Source organism: Triturus cristatus, chromosome 9 (genome assembly GCF_964204655.1).
Source record: "Triturus cristatus chromosome 9, aTriCri1.1, whole genome shotgun sequence".
Taxonomy (NCBI): Eukaryota; Metazoa; Chordata; class Amphibia; order Caudata; family Salamandridae; genus Triturus; species Triturus cristatus.
The window spans coordinates 760516896-760536452 of record NC_140592.1 but is presented as its reverse complement, the minus strand read 5'-3'; the positions used below and the strand labels follow the sequence as shown (position 1 = coordinate 760536452).

Sequence of the window (19557 nt, the reverse complement as noted above, 5' to 3'; positions counted from 1 at the left end):
GCCTCTGAATGTTTTTTAGGTCCCGATGATCTTTTCAGCTTCGAAGAGTGTGTGTCCGAACTCTTGGGGAGTGGCTTCTTGGTCGGCTCCGAGTGTTTTTTCGGTGCCGGCAAGTCGGTGCTTTTTTTTTCGGTGTCGAGGGCTTTGAGGTGGAAACAGCGGTCGACACGGAGGAGGAGGGCGGTTTCGTTTTCGGTGCCGAAGAGTGAGTTTCGGCACCGGATGTAGGGTGGCTCGAGCCCGAGTCGCCTGAAGGCTTGGTAGGCGTCTTTTCTGGGCCCGAAGGCGGGGCGTGGGAAGCGGTGTGTCGATGTGCACCTGGGCCCAAAGACGAAGGTGAGACCGAAGCCTTTTGGTATGGAGGGGGTCGGGGTCGACGTCTTTACTTATGACCCTCTGCGCCAGATTGATGTCTCCGACGTCGGAGTCATCGGCTTCGGAAGCGCTGACAAGGCCATCTTCAATCCGCTCCGGCACATCGATGCCCTCCTGGAAGATGTCATCGGGGAATGCTGTCAATGAGCGAGCCATGGTCCCCCGAGCACGCCGAACCCGATTGGTCTTCTAGAAGCGGAAAGAGGCACAAGCTGGACAGTCTCTGGCCTCGTGCTCCGGTGACAAGCAGAGGTTACCCACCTCATGCAGATCGGTGTGGGGAAACTTCTACCCACATCGAGGACACTTTTTGAATAGCATCCTTTCCATGAGCCAGATGCTAAGGCCCAGGTAGGCCCGAAGGCCTTCGTCGACGACCGGAATCGAAGACTTAGACTTGGAGAGATGTGCGACTAGTAGGGTTCGCGATCGAGACAATACCGTAGGAAGGGTGAAGCATTGCGCGTTGAAATGGAATTGGTAACGGTTCCGAACAGGAGCGCGAGAAACACATCCGAGCCCGATGGCGGATAAAAACAATCTGAGGATGGAGCCGATGCCCATGCGCACTAGCATCCTAAGGAGGAGCCACCTATCTCGTGACTTCCAAAGACTTTCCAGGACAAAAACGAGTGCAAACATCCGGGCCCAACACCAGATGGCGATCTATGCATAGTGTGTAATCTGCAACTCATTTGCCTTGAACATATATATACATACATTAGTGATACTGATACTAGTATTATATATATATATATATATATCATACCAATACTATTTGTCGTTCATTTGTGAAGTACAAAAAGCAATAAATAAGTCAGCTGAATAGGAAAGCATTCCAAAATGCAGCCTGACATGCACATTCTGCTGTAAATGTCTGCCTGGCGGAAAAAAACATTAGCCACATTAGAGGCGTCCATCACACTGCTCACCAGTTCTTTAGATTCTGTTAAAAGATCTTCCACATCAGAAAAGCTGAAGCTGGCCACCGTGATGAACTGACTGACGACAGACACAAACTTGTCCCCAGGCTGTGCTGGCTGCGATTTCTGATATTCAAGTTCCTGGAAGACAAACAAAAAGGCAGCTTTGGTTTACTACAGTGTATAAATCAGACATGCACTGACTGGATGCACCAGCAGAGCAAAACTTCAGAGTGTATTTTGGTTCACTTTAAGGGTTGGGATGATAAATTACCAAGACTTGAAAATGAATCGCCTTTTTACCAAGAAAATAGGAACACGTTTGTGCAGTCTGTCCTCTCCACTGACAAAGGCACCTTCATCACAGGTAGTCCACAGAAGAACAACAAACTCAATATTTGATCGCAAGGGACTCCGGACAAACCTTGCTTGGCAATTCAGTATCTGTACTCTCGTTTACTCTCCACAGTCACTGTGATCCTGACCTGATTATTAAGCAGAACCTCATAGGCCATCTGCTAGCATGGGCAAACAATGAGCAATTTCATGATAACCCGGGGTGTCAGTGTGGAAGAAATCACAACAGTAAACATTACAGAGAGCATACCGGAAAGCAGCCTCCATCATCTGTGTAGCAGGTACTTCCTCTATGGTAGAGGTGCTAAATTTTGAACCCATAGGCTGAACCCCGGCCAGGTAGTCAGGATATGTAATCAAGTCTCATTTAGAGTCATTGTATGAAAATGCATCTCTTCTGGATAGCCTGATAATCAGACATGGACGTGGCTCTCGTGAACAAACATTGGAGAGCACTGTTTTAGATTTCCCCAAGCTATCAGATTTAATGTAGAATACATTTATAGGGGCCACTCAATTACCTTGTCGGAGCAAAAACACCTTTGCACATCTACCTTTAGCTGAAAGGACTTTTGGGTGAAGTAAAGTTCTTAACATTCTTGTGACTCTGGAGAGAACCAGAGGGTGTCCATCACTTCCCCTCTCTGACTCCAAGTGGGACTAACAGGGTCAGAATAATCAAATTAGTGTAAATTATTAATCTGCATTTCCATTGCCCCGTGAGTTTTATTCATGCAATGATATACCCTACCCCTATCCTTTGCCCCATTACTCACACAAGGAGTATATGATTATCTAGTAGTTGGGCCAGGCACACATGTAGAGGTGTGACTGGAACATAAGAACTAACCTGGAATTAAGAACTTAGCTACTATCTGAATGACCCCCAAGTCTTGTGTGGAGACCCTGCCCCTCGTCCACAACATATTAGCAAAGAGCTGTTAAAAGAGCCTTGTGGAAAAGCAGCAGGGCTCAGATGGCAATTCGGAGATGTTCGTGACAGAAGAGGAGACTAGCTAAAGATGGAGAGAGGCTCTATGACCAGACAGGGATAGTCTGGGACTGGCCAACCTCAAATTCACTGGCAAGTGGTGTCAGCATGTCTGCCAGGTAAGAAGAGTTTGGTTAGAAGAGAGGGCAAGAATCAGGAGGATTGGACAAGAAGCCACCAAAGTGGAGTGAAAACTGTGGTGAAAACTCCTAAGTATAAGGTTTGTGACAGTGTGGCATTGTTGAACAGTCAACAATAATATTGTGTTTTAAAAAAAGGAATGCATTCAGAAAGGAACATTAGGCATACAGTGGTGGTAGAGGGAATTTGGACAAAAAAAATGCAGAGCTGATAACACAAAGTATAGAGATAATTGTGATGGTTTCATCTTTAAATATGGGCTGCGGTTTGGACTAATGGTTACCCTGTTAGAAGATCAGCTACATGAGTCCCCAAGCTTCCTCATCACCCTGTGGTGTGAAGCACAAGCTTTGTCATGGTTACTGTTTTCATGATCGGGGAAGGTGTTCAGTCTCAACAGTTCAGTGACTTGCTCCTAGAATGTGGATGTATGGCACGCAGCAGTCTTGTGAACGAATAGTCTCTTACCTGTCGGTATAGTTTTGCAGCTTGAAGAATTTTCTTCAAGCTGCAAAACTATGCCGACAGGTAAGAAACAATTCGTTTTGCAGCGTGAATCTTTTCTGGATTCACATGCTGTGCATAGATTTTGTAACAGTTTTCTAGTCCAGCGGTGGCTGGGTGGAAGATGAGCGTTGGTTTGTGAATAGATCATGTAAGACCTTTTGTCCCACTTGTGCTTCCTTATTCATTTGGGTGTCCACACAGTAATGCTTTGTAAATGTGTGTATGGAAGACCAGGTTGCTGCCATGCAAATGTCCTGAATTGGAGTATTTGCCAGAAGTGTGATTGTAGCTGCCTTCTTTCTTGCTGAGTGAGCCCTTGGCGCTCCTTGCAATGCTTCACCGGCTTGTTTGTGACATAATTAAATAGCTTGTGCAATCCATCTGGCGATGGTATTTTTGGTTACTGGTCTTCCTAAAAAGCTTTTAGCAAGGAGACCAAGAATTGTTTTGTCTTTCTGTACTCCTTGGTTCTTTCAACTTAGTACATGACCGCTCTTCTAGCGTCCAGTGTATGCCTAGTTCTTTCTGCTTTTGTCTTTGGCTTTTGAAAGAAACTTGGAATTTGTATTGTTTGAATTGTGTAGAGTTGTGATACCACCTTTGGCATGAAATGTGGATCTGTTCTCATGACCACTCTGTCACTATGTATTTGGAAGTAGGGTTCCTGCAATGTTAGAGCCTGTAGTTCACTAACTCTGCATAGAGATGTGATTGCCACTAAGAAAACTGTCTTTAGAGTGAGCATTTGTGGCGTTGCTTTATGTAGCGGTTCAAATGGTTGCTTTCATTAATTGTGTTCGAACTATGTTTAGATTCCATGTCAGTGTTGGCACCATTTATGGTTGTGCTATTCTTTTTGCTCCTTCTAGGAATCTTTTGACCACATGAGAAGTGAAGTAACTGCTCCCTGTTTCTCCTCTTGTGTATGCTACAATTGCCGCTAAGTGCACCTTAAGGGAAGTGTAGCTTAAGTTATTGTGCAGCAAATGAGTCAAGTACTTTAGAACTGTTCTTTCTTTAGTAATGTTGTTTGTGAGCTGTTTCTTAAGGCACCACTGCGTGTATCTTTTCCATTTTGCAGTATAACATTTTCTTATTGTTGGCTTTCTAGCTTCCCTGAGAACTGCCATTCTACTCTTGGGTAGTTTGAGGTGCGCAAATTCTAAGTTCTCAGGAGCCATGCTGCTAAGCTTAAGCTTTCTGGTTCTGGGTGTAGAACCCTTCTGTTTTGCAATGTTAATAGGCCTTGCCTTCTTGGTAGTTTGTGCATTGTTCCCTGAGATATTTCCATTATCTCCGAGAACCAAGTTTGCCCGGCCCACTGTAGTGCAATGAGAATCATTGTCGTGTGACTGATTTTGCATTTGAGGATTACTTTGTGGAGTAGTGGGATTGAGGGAAAAGCGTAAGCAAATATCCCTGTCCAGTCCATTCATATGGCATTCTCAAGAGACTGATTGCACGGTTGCCTGCATGCGAAGTTTGGGCATTTTGCATTGTGGAGTGTTGCAAATAAGTCTATTTGTGGAGTCCCCATTTTTTGAAGATCTTTTTGAGTTCTGATTGATTTACCACTCGTGGGATGATGACGTTTGTCTGCTCAGTCTGTCTGCTCCAATATTGTCCTTACGTGGTAAGTGTATCGCTACTATGTCTATTTTCTTTTGGATTGCCCATTTCCAAATTTCTTGGGCTAGAGTAGAGAGGGCTAGAGACTGCGTTCCCTCCCGTTTGTTTATATAAAACATGGTCGTTGTGTTGTCCGTTTGAATCAACACTTTCTTGTAGTTTTGTTTTTGAAATGCTTTCAAGGCTAATAACACTGTTTTCAACTCTAAAAAGTTGATGTGTTTCACTGCATCCTGGTGCGTCCACAATCCTCGCACCTTGAGATTCTTGATGTGTGCTCCCCACCCTTTTTGGGAAGCATCCGTTGTTATGGTCACTGTTGGGGTTGAATGTGTGAAAGCTGTGCCCCGTGATATGTTTGTATTGTTCCACCATGCCATCTCCTGATGAATTATTTGTGTAACAATCACTAGATCCTTCCAACCCCTTGTTGACTGTGACCATTGTTGTTGGAGCCATTCTTGAAAAGGTCTCGTGTGTAGATGGATGTTGGGAATTAAATGAATACATGATGCCATCATTCCTAGTATCCTTTCCACTGTCCTCACTGTCAGATGATGCCCCTTCTGGTAGAGAGGAGTCTCCTTCAGCAAGGCTAATGTCCTTTTGCTGCTTGGGAATGCCTTCCCTAACACTGTGTTTACGTTTGCGCCCCAGAACACCTTTACTTGTTCTGGCGATAATTTTTTCCAATGAATTGAAAACCCCACCTGAACTAGTGTTTGTATCACCTGTTGTATATGCTGTTTGCAGAGACGGTATGAGCTTGCTCTTACTAACCAGTCGTCTAGATATGGATAGACATGAATTCTCCGTCTTCTTAGGTGTGCGGCTACTGTTGCTAGGCATTTTGTGAACACACTTTGTGCTGATTTGAGTCTGAATGCTAGCACCTTGATCTGATAGTGTGTTTTGTTGACTATGAACCTTAACAGGTGTTTGTGTCTTTCGTTCATGGAGATGTGCAAGTAGTCGTCCTTTAATTCTATAGTTGCCATGTAATCTCCTTGCTGCAATTGTGGAATCACCTCCTGCAGCGTTGTCATCTTGAATCTTTGTGTCTTTATGTACTTGTTTAGGAACCTTAAGTCTAATATTGGGTGTAGTGTCCCATCTACCTTTGGAATTAGGAAGTATGTTGAGTAAATGCCTTTGTTCCTTGCCTTGTGAGGCACCTGTTCTTTTGACTGTTTTGTTTGAAGTTCTTCCACTTCTTCCTGTAGTTAAGATAATTCCCATTGTGAATGTATCTTTTGTTTTGGTCTTTTGTTGGTTAGTTGTTTGGTTAGCTCTATGCAGTAACTGTATTGTATTATGTTTAACATTTGCCCGTTATCGTTTTCTTCCATTCTTGGAGGGAAAATGGTAGTCTGCCTCCCACTGGTGTTGTGTGTTGAGTGAACTGTTCACATACCGGCTGTTGAGCTTGTGCAGGTTGTAATGCTGTGGGTAAACTTGTGATGTTTTCTTTAAGTGTGCCCTTTTTGGAGAACAGTCACTTGATGGTACTTTGTGGACCCCCTCATTGCTGCTGTTGGCCCCTTCCCCGTGGGTGCCCACGAAAGGACTGTCTTCCCTGCTGATACTGCTAGTTTGTTGTTGGCCCAGCTGTTGAGTTTGGCTTGTTCCTTGGTATGCTTGGAGTGAGGTAGTTAGTTGGTGGCCACCTCTACCTGTTGGTCTCCTGGATAGGGTGTCCCTACGCATGCCTTTGAATTGTAGAGCGCCCATCGAACTTGCTGTGTCGTCGCCTTTTTTCAATTGATTTAGCTTGTCGTCCACCACGCTCCCGAATAATTGTTCTCCATTGAATGGTAAATTTATTACGTTGCTTTGGACTTCTGGTTTGAAACCTGAGATTCTCAGCCAAGCATGTCTTCTCTCTGTGATGCTGATCATCATTTGTCTACTGGATGTTTCTGCAGCATCCACAGCAGATTTTAAACATGTATTTGCAATATTTTTCCCACTTTCCACTAAGTGGGTAGCCCTCTTTTGGAACTGCTCCGGTAGGTGTTTCAGCAGATCCTCTACCTCTTTCCAATGTTGGTATGCATGATGGTTCAGCAACGCATTCGAGTTAGCTATGCGCCATTGGTTTGCAGCCCTTCTCTCGACCTTTCTGCCCTCTAGGTCTATTCTCTTGCTTTCCTTGTCTGGGGGTGGGCCAGCAGTGGTTGGCACATTTGCTCGTTTTCTGGCTGTGGAAGGGATAATAGAGTCAGCCGCTATTGACCCTTTGATGTAGTTAGGATCTTTTAAGGAATGTTTGTATTTCCTCTCACCTCTTGATGTGACTGCCTTGCATGTAGCAGGCTCCTTAATGCTTCCTTTCCTTGACCTAGCACACTTGGTAGCACTGGAAGGAATTGGCTTCTTGATTGTATTGGCATCAAGGTTTCCAACAGAAAGCAGGACTGTGGTTTCTCCTCTTCCAAATGCACTCCATATGTTTCTGCAGCATTTTTTATGACCGGATGGTACATTCCAATGTCATCAGGTGGTGAGGGTCTCGAGGGATATGTATCAATTGCCTCTTCTGGTGATTCTGCGTCAAGATCTTGCTATTGGAGGTCCTGAGTCTCCGAGGTCGCCGACTCCACATATGTGTGTTCGTCCCCATCCCCTGCTTCCTTGAAGAAGTAATCTTCTTCCTCTTGCTCATCGAGCGGTTCAGGTGTCGTTGGAGGCTGTAACTCCTCGACGACCTTGTTTGCTTCAGTAGAAGCCTTCGGCGGAATCTTGAATTGTTTCAAGCTGTCGTCAAATTCTTTTTTGCGTTGTAGTATGCTCGCCATTTCAGCTTCGAGGCACTTCCTTTTCTTTTCTACCTTGGCTGCTTGTGTTTAGACGCCGAGAGTTTCGGCCTTCCTTTTTGCGCTTGTCGATGCGGTCGCGGAAGCCTGTTTCGACCTCTCCTCTGTCGACGTCGAAGCGTCTTTATCGTGTCTGTCTTTCGACGTCTTCGATTTTTCAAGGGTCTTTGCCATTCTGGAGTCCTTGTCTAAGGATACGACGGGCTGCCTATCTTTGGATGCTTCTGCGGTCGTCGATTGCTTCCACGCCGAGGCTCCTCTTGAGGTGTAGTCCGTTTTTTGTGACTCTTCAACTTTTTTCGGGGCAACATATCTCTTACCTCTTTAGAAGTCTTCTTCTCGATCATTACCACCTGGACGTCTGTGTCCTCATCGACTTCAGGCCCTTCTGCGACATTGTCCTCTTCTTCGCTGGAGAGGCCCAGGTCTCGAAGCGATGGTAGAGGGCCCTGTCCCTGAATGTTGTAGTTGGCCCTTCTCTGCCTTTCTCTAATCCTCAACGTCTCCGGGGTGAAGGACGAGCACGTGTTACATTCTTGACTTTGGTGATCGAGCGGGAGGCAAAGGTTGCAAACTGGATGCCGATCTTTCTGCGCGTACTTGTGGTGGCAATTCTTGCAGAACTTGAACAGCGTCTTGTCCATTTCTTTGGTTGTTTATCGAAGTTTTGTTGTTTTCACCTTTCGGCGTACTCCGAATGCTGGAATCGACGACCGGAACGTCGAATGTAGGTATCGCTGACCTATAAATCTAATTTTTTCAATTTTCGTGGATTCTCCTCTCCAAATCCTTGGAGCTCCTTCCGTGACAATCCAGACCAAACAGCGGAAAAAAAGAATCTGAAGATGGCGACCAAAGATGGGAGCTTCCGGAGGAAGCACGTCGACGTCACAGAAGGACAACAAATGGTGGTATGTCAACGCTCACAAACATAAAAAAAACTGAAGAAATACTACAATTCCGGACCCAACCACTAGATGGAGGAATAATGCACAGCATGTGAACCCAGAAAAAATTCACGCTGCAAAACCATTGTTTCCTTGGTCCTAAGTGTCAGAACTCTTTATGTAGCCAACTTCATAAGTTGGTGGAAAGAGGTTGGGTGTCCAAATTATTTTGCACCCAGAGCGAGTGTGGGAAACTGAGAAAAGGTAGTGCCCGTCTATATTGGCCACATGACCAGTTGTTAGGCATATATATCACCTGGGAATCAAGATGCATCATTCAGCATTCAAAAAATGCGGTGATTCAATGTTTGCAAGAGCTTATGGCAAACTAGCTCAAATAGTAGCGCCCAGAAAGTCTGCATCCAAGGACCATTTTTTTTAAATTGAATTTTCAGTTCCAAAGTGCCATTTTGTTGGCTAGTCAGTGGTCAAGGTGGGATACATTTCGAAGTCCAAATATCATCAAATGCTCTGCTGATTCCATGCAACATCTTGAAATCTACACTTCATTTTATAGGAATTCTTTGGAGTTGGTGGTGTATGGGGGTTACACAGCCCTTGTGCTCAGTTCTGGGTTTAAATTAGGCAGGCTTCATTAGATGTTTCTATTCTAGCTAAACATTTATACAGGGGACATCAGTACTAAAGAATTGCAGGAATCCAACCGCATCATGGCATCTTGTACCAGTGAAAAAATCAGTATAGTGTTGCTAAACCATTGCTGAGTGTTCCAAAGAACCAAAAGGCAATGGCAGCACAACTGCAAAAGTTAGATGATTTTTGATTCAATGGTGATGTCCTCGCCTAAGGATTAAAAATGCTTTCAGTGCAGTTTAGCCTCTTCATCAAGCTGCCGGCTGATATACCAGGCGCCAAAAAATATTTCTTCCGATAAACTCTGGGATACACCCAGTCTCACCAGAAAGTGTATTGGCAAGTTGTCAGAAACAAATTTTATCATGTGTACCGAGACAACAGTAGTCTGGACGGATGTAAACTAACATTTATCTGTGTATGACACTAGAGGATAGGGAGGAGCCCCCTACTTTTCTTGGGATTTCAATGAACAGTCACTAATGATCAGACCCAAGCAAAATTGCTTTGGGAGGGTAACATATGGTGAAAATCACTAGTCAACAGAAAGAATGTCAACTAACATAAAATAAGGCAGGCTGAGAATCTACAAATGCAAAATCTCTTCCTCATTCGTTTTAAAGGTACTTAGGAAACAGATGTTAAGCGGTCCATGTGATGGTCCACCATCTCTACATGTAAAAACACCTTGCAATTCATGCCCTGACTTACAATAACCAGATGTATGCCCACGGCTGAGACATGTCAACAGAGGGGAGCACAGAGCAAGGCCATGCCAAATGAAGACAAACCAACAATGGATCACTGTTCTTTCTGTGTGCAACGGTTGAACAGAGCGGAGGCTAGGAACACGACTGGTATATAAACTTTGATCAATTTCAGATAACAGTGACACAAAAGCACATGATATAGCTCTCCCTGCCACCACCCCGGCTCCCCAAACCCCCAAAAATGTGTCACTCCTTTCATTACTAACATCAGTTTCTAACCAGGGAAAACTAACTGATATTAAGCCAGAAGTCTTTTAGTAGAGAACAGACGCATGCAAAGCAGGAAAGACGATTATACTTCACTACAGGAAGCCAGATAAAAGCAGCTTTGTTAAAGGTCCCACATCCTGTGCTTCTAAGAAGGAAACATGCTGTCGCCTGAATAAAAAAAAGGTACTTACAGCCTCAACTGCTTTCAATCCACTTCTCAGCGTGCTGATTTCTTTGTCCAGCTCAGTCATACTGTAAATAACAGTTTCACAAAGAGAAAGTCAGAGACCTGCAGTTAAATCAACTGAAACAATACATGTTTTCATAAAAAACATACCTTTTGCAGCTCTAAAACTGTCTTTGCTATCACTAAAACTCAGTGCACGGAAATGTAATTTTGCATCAGGCACCTGACGCACTTGTATGCCGTTGTGGAGTTTTTCAGAAGACCGGGGCATGTGAAAGTGTCACATGGCTCCAAAATAGGTGGTTTCCTGTCAGGCATCTGAGCACAATCAAGTAAACACAAATGTATGGGGTGGTAATCATCAGCTCCGCGTAGGACTTGAGGATGGGCTGGGTAGGCCATGACTGGTTGGCACATATGTGGCTTTGGAGAGCACTCTTTCCATTTAGTCAGTAGCAATGTTGACTGTCACCATGTCATACGACAATTTGAGGTCAAAATGAATTGTACAAGACTGGATAGGATTCTAACAAAAAAGAGCAGACATCTGTAGCTCGATGATCCACATGCCCAGAAATAGATGGTGTTACCTTGGATGAGCTGCCATTAGCGGGGACAATGTGATTTTTGCTAGACCACTGTGATCAAGGGGCAACAAAGAGGTTCTAGAGAGCTGTGGCCACTGAAAGCTTCAACTGACGCCTCTTCTCATCTGTCTAAACTTGGAAACAATCTTAAGGTTGGGGAGTACTAACCACTGTTATGAACCGCAACACAGATCTTTCCAGCACAAAATGTTAAAAAGTGGATGCTCACCAAACGAAAGAACACATTGTACAAACCAACCATATACCTGAGTCACCTACGATATGCATAAGTCATGCCAGGTTAAACAAAGAAGTTATTCCACCAGGGCATCTGGCACTGGTAGGGACAAAGACTCACACCATTCAGAGGACTTAATATTCCCTCTTGAACAATATTTTAGCATCAACGTTTTAAATTTGATAAAAGCAACACAGAAATCTAGTGATTAGGTTTACATTTTCCTTTTTCTGTATTTTTTTTGGTCTCGCTGAGCCAGCGTGCATGCGCTGCTCGGAGAGACATTTAGTATACAGGTTTTCAAAGTGCTACCCACATGATTACAGGCCTGAAGCTTGAGTGCACGATGGCATGCACGTGCACAGCTGCTGCTCGCACTCCCTCCTCCCTTATCCCCCTCCCTTTTCGTCAGCTTTAATCAGGCTCCTTTGCTGCTGGCATTCCCCCCTGCCTTCTCGCCCAGCCCTTCTCGTTACCTCGGCTTGCACTCACCCCTCATTTCTCCCCTTTCAGCCGCTTTGATGTTCTCAGTGAGCCACGCGGCCAATGCTTGTTTAAGGAATCACAACAGTTTACAGCTGTTTATAGGCAAGAGCTTCTTGTTCCCCTTTGTCTCTCGTTGCTATTCCTCTGCAGAAGCCCCGTCGCTCACCCTTTCTCTGCCCCCCAGTCTCTCTCCCTCCCTTTAGATCACTGTTGTCTCTAGCTCTCCGCTTCTCCCCAACCCCTTATCGCCCGACTTTGTCCTGCCAGCTCCCAGGGGGTGCCCCCCGCCTCTCTATTCTATTGCACCTTCATTCCTAATTCTTTTACGTTCTCCGAGTCGTTCTCCGTGTCTTGCACCCCACTGCTTTCTAAACGATTCTCTACTCTTCTTTACCCCTTTCTTGCTCCCCCTTGCTTCTCCAATCTCCCCACCCCCACCCGCCGACTTTATGTTTGGGCAGTCTCTAGCTCTCTGTCATCACTTCATCATCCTCTCTTTATGCCGTTTCTAGCTCAGCCTCTCAGCGCTACGATCTGACGGGTATCAGATGTTTGTGTAGCGCCCATTACACCTACAGGCTGTCAAGGCACTGGGGCTCGCTTTTAACACTCATGTATGGTAGTGACAACAAAGTTTTTTAAATGCATGTTAGGCTGGGATTACAATCTGTAAGTAAAACATCCATGTCCATGGAGAACCCTTCACTATTTTATTTTAGGTCTCCGCCAACACCCTCGCCCCTCCCAGATTCCTTCTACTTTGTCCTTTTCTCTCTGCCTTTATTTCCACCACATACTCTAAGTTCCCTCCCTCTCCTCATTTTCAACATTCGTTAGTCTGCCCCCCATTGTCTTCGTCTCCCGTTTATTCCCCTCTTCCTCTCAATCTCTTTTTCTTTCTCTTCTTCACTTTCGCTATCAGCCTCTCCCTCCTGTCTACTTTTAATTCAACCATACATCTTTACCGCTCTCGGGCCGTCTCATCCTTGCTTCTGTGTCCCGCCACATCCCTTCTCACTCACTTTGTTTTCCATCTCGCTGCTGCTTTCAAGCCTCTCCAAAATTCACCAACACTTCTTGTCTTTTCTTTTTTCACCCGCCCCTTCTCGCCTGCCCTCCGCATCATCTATCTTTTTACCTGCCTTTCCCCCGTCCATTCTCCTCTTTCCTACCCTGTCCCAGATAGCACCCTCTCTCCCCATCATGAGCCTCTGTCCCGCCTGTTTCCATTTGACCCCCTTATTGCTTCAGCTTTGAAGCGCTCTACATATATTTTCACTTTTCATTCCACACAGACGTGCTTGCAGCCTCCTCCCCCACCACCCGGGCTCGTGCCCGGTTATTCTCCTTGTACAACTTCCCAGGTGCTTGAGACTCGCTTCCAGCCCCAGCCGCGCCGGCCTTCTTATAACCATGTCACATCAACATTGTATTTAGTTAGCACTTGATTTTGCGTAAACCGACCCAGTCATAATAACTTGTTTCTGCATAGCGCTTCACAACGAATCTTTCTGTTTCTAAACGCTGTAGTTGACCTAGTGAAAAGGAACCAGACACCCTGTCGTTGCGTGGTGGGCTGAACAATTTAGAGAACAGTGTGTTGTTCCACTCTCTGTGACACTCAAAAAATCCGTGCTAGCCAGGCATGTGGTAGGAATCATAAACAAACACTTTCTTCCTTTGATTTTCTCTGCACCCGTCTCCCATTGGCAAAACATGCAGGTCTCGCCTGTGACGCTGTTTGGCATGTATATTACATATTTTGGTGGTTGTATTTCCCAAAGTAGAGGGTAATATGCTGCATGGGCTAAACACTTATAAGGTCCCAAAGGCGAGACCTATTGGCTATGCCAATGCTTGTTTAGTTTATGTGAGAGACAAGGATTAGGCGCCAGTGCACCATACGCTGAGATGTGGTGGCGCTAGGGTTAATATTTGAAAATATATTACCTAATATTTCTGGTTTACATCTTACTGTTTTTTGCAGCAATTGATGCTATGCCAGACTGTGTTTTACAGATCTTGCACAGTACATATATTTGTGGAACATATATAGGCTATCCTGTTCTAGGTCTAAAGCTATAATTGATAAAATCCCACAAAAAGGCAAACAGCCCTCATCAGAGTTAATATATAACCACTTATAAACACTGGCACAAACTAAAAAATGTCATTTGTAGTGTTAGAGAGAATGAGCAATTTTATTTTTTTTCTGAAAGAGCCTGAACAATGTAAATTTGTGATACAATGTATTAGTAAGAAACACTGGTCTAAGATTACTCTGCTTGAGTTTTTTTTTCTCCTTACTAATGCCACTAAAATATAGTTTTTTCGTTCTTTTGTTTCTTCCAGTTCTGTGTGCTTGTATTAAGTGTGCAGGGTTTAGAAGCATGCTTTAGGTCTGATCACATTTTATACACTGTAGAGAATCTGGAAATATTAAAATCATATTTTATATTTTCGCAGTATTTAATTATTTTACAGATTGGTGAAATGGCTGGCTCATAAGAATCTTGGGCAATACGCACTATCACATTTATCCACAGAACGAGTAAAAATCTCCAACAGCCCCCTTTTCTACCAAGTCAGTTTTGATAGCAGGTGAACTGCCAAACAATCCTGGCTTTAAACATTCAATGCAAGGCTTAGTGGCAGGTACTTCTGAAGGAGAGTGGTGAAAACATGACAAGACTTTCCACATACCATCAAAATAATTGCTGAAACGTTAACCATTTTTATGTGTAATACCTTCAGCTAATCATAACAGCAAAATCTCAAGTTCCAGAACACAATGTGATGTCTGGTAAAAGGTCAGGGCTGATTTAGTGAGACATTTGTCAAGGGGACACTTGGCAGCTTTGAATGCCCACACAACAGCAGCACCACCTTAATCTAGCCATGCAAATAGTGCCGATAAGTAGTGGTAGCATGTGTAAAGTTTCAGGTGCCTTAAAATGCAGGGCTACTAATTATTCTAGTGTAATTTAAAATGTTACTGTTGGCTGGAGTGACCACCCCTACAAAGGCATAATATTCAGTAAGGAGTAGGAAGATGATCTCCAACTGCGTCCAGAGATTTGTTTATTAAAATATTTGGATATATCACTTGAGCTTGGGGGGGGGGGGGAGGGAAGCATAGCCTATAAATGAAATGTGCAAGATTTGTTCTTTAGTGCGGAGACATCCAGCAATTACTTGGTGGAACTGGTTCTGGAACAGCTTTCAGCTTGTGTGCACTTATTCATCAAACCTTATCAGTTAACTTATCAAAGGCTTTTGACAGTTTCATGTCTAACTTGCTACATAGCCAACATGATTCTTGAAATCTTTGATGTTCGCATATCTCTAAAAGACGACTCATTTTGTGGAGGACAGTAACTTAAGAGTCACAAATGTTTGTCTCTCATAAAAGTAAGACTTGCCTTCAGGGCTTGTTCTAAGAGGAAGGTAATTCTAGGAGACTTCTTACACACAGAAATCATGGTAATATCCAGGGGAGGGAGCTCGAGGCCACGGGGTCTCTAGGGTGACCTGGCTTCCACTGTAGAAGCTACCCTAAAGTTGTGGTTACTTACACCGCGTTACAGTGTCCCTACAACCACTCTATAATAGTAGTGCTGGACACACAAAAAATTGTGAAGGCCTGTGCTCACACACCACAAGGTGTCATGCTTCATCATAGGCAGCCCTCGCTCTCTAAAAACCCGGTTTGATAGAGAGCGGGCCTACACCTGAAGACAGGGAGGCACTTCTAATCATTGGAGTGGGGGCCCGTGAAAATATTGAATTAAAAACCAATATAGTACCCCAAAACACATTTAATTGTAGGGTGTAACCACACCTGTAGTATTGAGGCCTCAGAAGCAATGAGACAGGACAATCTCCATAAGATTACAACACTGGGCAATAGAAAAAAAGCGGAGATGATTATACACAACATTCCGATGTAGGGCTTTTATTGCAATAATGGACACTAAATTAAGATGCAAGACTGACGTAAACAGGGAACTTCCAGAGATGATTGAGAACTGAGAGTAGAGCCCTGTGAGCTGAGACTGCCAGATTAGGAAGCAGAAAAATAGCACTAGCCTTGGATAAATTGTTGAGATGGTTGTCAAATGATGCTAAACCCCTCAAGACTGCCCCATTAGAAAACTGGGACCCCACAGACTGAAACTCAGGGCGCATATTACAGACAGGGCGCACTTTTCATTTTTGCGTCACGGCGCACCTTGAAACAGGTGTGCCGGGTGCAACCATGGAAAATGTGCCCCATCAGGAAGAATGCACTGACCTCAGGGCAGCTGCGAACTCACGCTGCCGCCAGGGCAGCGCATTCAAGAGAAATACGGAGCAGCTGTTTAAAAGCTACTATATGATTCTCTTTGCAAGCGGAAACTCACCTGCACTTTTAAAAGGGATTAGAGATCCCCTTGCAGGCGGGTGCAGTAAGCGAATGCACCTGCCTGCAAGGGGTTGTCTGGGGTCCATAGGACCCCCTATCATCCCTTTAGAGGGCGACATTAAGAAGGTGCACTAAAAGTGTGCCACCTTTTTGTGGTGCACTGAAAGTGCATGTTTGCTTCTGCGGCCACGTTGGTAATACAGCACGGGCGCAGAGGCAATCTGATTCCCTCATTTGCATGGGGACACGCCCCCCCCCATGAAAATGAGGGCACGCCCTCTAATGATAGCGCTGGCGCACATACAGCGCCAGGCCTATCTGTATGACATAAGGGGCTGCACAAGCATCTGCAGCCCCTTCTGTAATACCAACAGGGGAGGCTTCTCCACAGGGGCGAAAAGGGCAGCGACCCCCCCCACACACAGTCACGTCTCACTAGCATCTCATATTTTAAAATATTACAGCTTTTATATTTAACTAAACCATCTCATTGATCATTTGTTTACATGTAAAAGCTGCAATATCACCTTGCACCAGAAGAGGGTTCCCTAGGGCTGTATTGCACATGTGTCAGGCGTGGGCTGTTACAGCCCGTCCTTTCACAGATGTAATACATATCGGACATGCTGCACTAGCGTCAGGCAGTGCAGCATGTCAGATAATGGTGAATTAGAGGCCGTCAGTCATGCGCCCTTATGCCCCATCAGAAGCCATAATAAAGGAAAAAGAAGGCCTTCCGTTGTATCTGAGATTCTGATGGGGCATAACGGTGTGAGCATCACTCCGGTGGCTTGTTTGTTCATTTTGAAAGTCGGGAATCGAAGTGGAGAGGAAACTGCGCTGAGGACTACCCCAGGTAAGTATCCATGTTGTGTGCATGAGTGACAGCATGCTTCTGTTGTTTATGTGCCTGTTTGCAATCGTGCACCAGTTTGTGTGTATGTGAAAGTGTGTATTTGTTTGTATGCGTCATGACTACTATTTTATAAAAACAATTGATGAGATGCCGCAAGTGTATGCCTGCAAAATGACCTTTCATATGATAGCCCCTCCACTTTATAAATTGACAAGCCACCACTGAATACCAAACTTTATAAATTGACCAGCCACCACTGAATACCAAAATGCACCTGGGGCGCATAAAGCAGGCGCAAACGCCTGTTGTGCCCCCGAGGCGCTGTGCAATACGGCCCCTGGTGGGCAACTATGTGCTTTGCAATAGCCTTGTTTTGGAGGAAAGCTCCTGGGGGGCCTCACTAGCTCCATCCCTCTAAGGAACTGGCAGAAACCCATTAAACCTCCATGCTTCTTATTTTGAGAATGTCACCCTACCTAATACTATTACCGCAGTACTCCCCTCCTATCTCACACAAACGACTGCCCATAGAATTTGCTGTACAGTCCTGGATCTTCCATGCACCGCTACTGTGGTTTTGTTTTATTATGTATGAAAGAGATCCAATATTCTTTCAGAGTATTATAATTCTTAAACAGGCTCTAAGTGACACTTATCATAAAATTTGATTGAGAAGCTCTTTTAATAAATAGATATAAAAAAATAATAATACAATTTGCCTTTTAATCACCTATATCTTCAAACTTACTTCACTTTTGCTGCTTCTGGAATGCTGACAAGCTCTTCATGGAGGTTAACAACTTTGGGGTATTTCTTTTCTAGAATCGTTATTAGAAAGTGCAACAGGGTGATATTTCTGAAAGAAAAAAACATGTTTTAGTGAGAATCCTACTTTGTAAGGAAGGTGGCTTAAAATACATAGTAACTTCTGCGGTCCAGGTAAACTCCTTCCATGTGCTACCTCTGTTCATTGGGCATTAGAAGCAAACATTAAAAGAATGGATCCTGATACTGGGACATCTGTAAAATCAGTGAATAAATCTTAAAGCCTGAAGATGGCAGTAACTAAAAGCTGCCAATCATACCATGCTTCTGAAATCATAACATCTGAAATATGCGGCAGTCTTCCACTGTTGCTGGAAAATAAAAAGTACATATTCCAATTGTCACGTCTCATTTAAAAGCATAAATTGCAGATGTTGTGCAAGACAAATCTACAAGTATTGCTGAATTCACCTTTTTTACTGCATGAAATTGCTGCATTAATTAAGTATATCTTATGTACAAAGGGCATCTAGGAACAGTGCCAAGCTTACAGGAGCTAGGACTGTAAAGATTCCTTGCAAAACATTTAGTTCACAGTCAGTTCTCATACATTCTGAGTTATCAAAGGCTACAAAGGAAGTAAAATGGTAATAGTTCGGGGCTGTTCGGTGGTAGAGCGGAGCATATAAGCAATGCTTGCAAACAGGCTTATAACTTTGCTAATCAAATGTAGAATATTCAACCCACGAGACTCTTTAGAGCTTGATCTAGATGTACAAACACATGTGACATAGTCACATGTGCAGAGTTCCTTTATTGATCAACTCCTTCACTGCGTAAAAAGACAGAAAACCCACAGCTTCATCAGGCATTCAACAAGAAAAAAGAAAAATTACACTTACCTGTAAGCATCGGTTTGTAGCATACAGTGCTGTAGATCACAAGCTTAGGATACTACTGCCATCAAGTGTTGAGCTCAGACGTTTCCAAGTTGTTTTTCTTCGAAGAAATCTCTTAAGTCATGAGATATGGTGTGACGCCTCCTCTGGGTGTATGTTGTGCATGGGTTCTGACTCTATTTTAGATTGATTTTACACAGCAATTGACTATATGTATGGAGTGAAAAAGTAAGGTACAGTAGAAAAAGCGCAAAAGTGATAAGTGAAAAATGATCTGCAAAAGGCACATGCTTTTGTGAAGAACGGATGATGTTATGTTAATTAAATTTCTTAAGCGCAACGGTTACCCATGGGTGTCCTGGTGCTGAGCACTGCCTGTCCCGTTACTGAGGGGTGAGGTGACTACATGGTGAACAGCCACGTTTTCAGACCCTTCCTAAAAGTGAGGAGCTCGGTGGCATTTCTAAGGTGGAATGGGAGATCGTTCCAGGCCTTGGCGGCACATGTAATAAAGCTCCTACCACCCCAGTTCGCTTTTTTGCCTGTGGGAACAACTACTCTTTTTGCTCCCAAGGAGCGAAGGGTCCTTCTGGGGACATACCAGTGGAACCGTTATATTAGATGGTCGGGGCCAACTCCCTTAAGGGCTTTAAAGACCGTGCAGAGGGCCTTAAATTGGGCCCGTTGTTTAACTGGGTGCCAGTGTAATTGCTTTAATTTTCTCTTAACCGAAACAAACTTGGGTGTCCCCATCAGCAGTCTGGCCGCCGTGTTTTGCACAATTTGGAGTCTGTTTAGGTGTATTTTTTGAATGTTCAGATAGAGACTGGAACCGTAGTCTACCCGTGACATAATTAGTGCCGTGATCACTCTC

The 19557-nt window shown here is 44.2% G+C and overlaps 1 protein-coding gene across 8 annotated transcripts in view; it reads right to left on the bottom strand.

The window, feature by feature from the left end:
• Nucleotides 1-19557, bottom strand: part of DAAM1 (dishevelled associated activator of morphogenesis 1) — a 579575-nt gene that overhangs the window by 37522 nt on the left and 522496 nt on the right. For all 8 annotated transcript variants that reach the window (XM_085626090.1, XM_085626094.1, XM_085626087.1 and 5 more), the window contains 3 exons: nucleotides 17768-17875; nucleotides 10452-10512; nucleotides 1308-1439 (listed from right to left, as the gene is read on the bottom strand). In XM_085626090.1, coding sequence (XP_085482216.1) covers nucleotides 1308-1439; nucleotides 10452-10512; nucleotides 17768-17875 — 301 coding nt within the window. The remainder of the gene's footprint in view (nucleotides 1-1307; nucleotides 1440-10451; nucleotides 10513-17767; nucleotides 17876-19557) is intronic.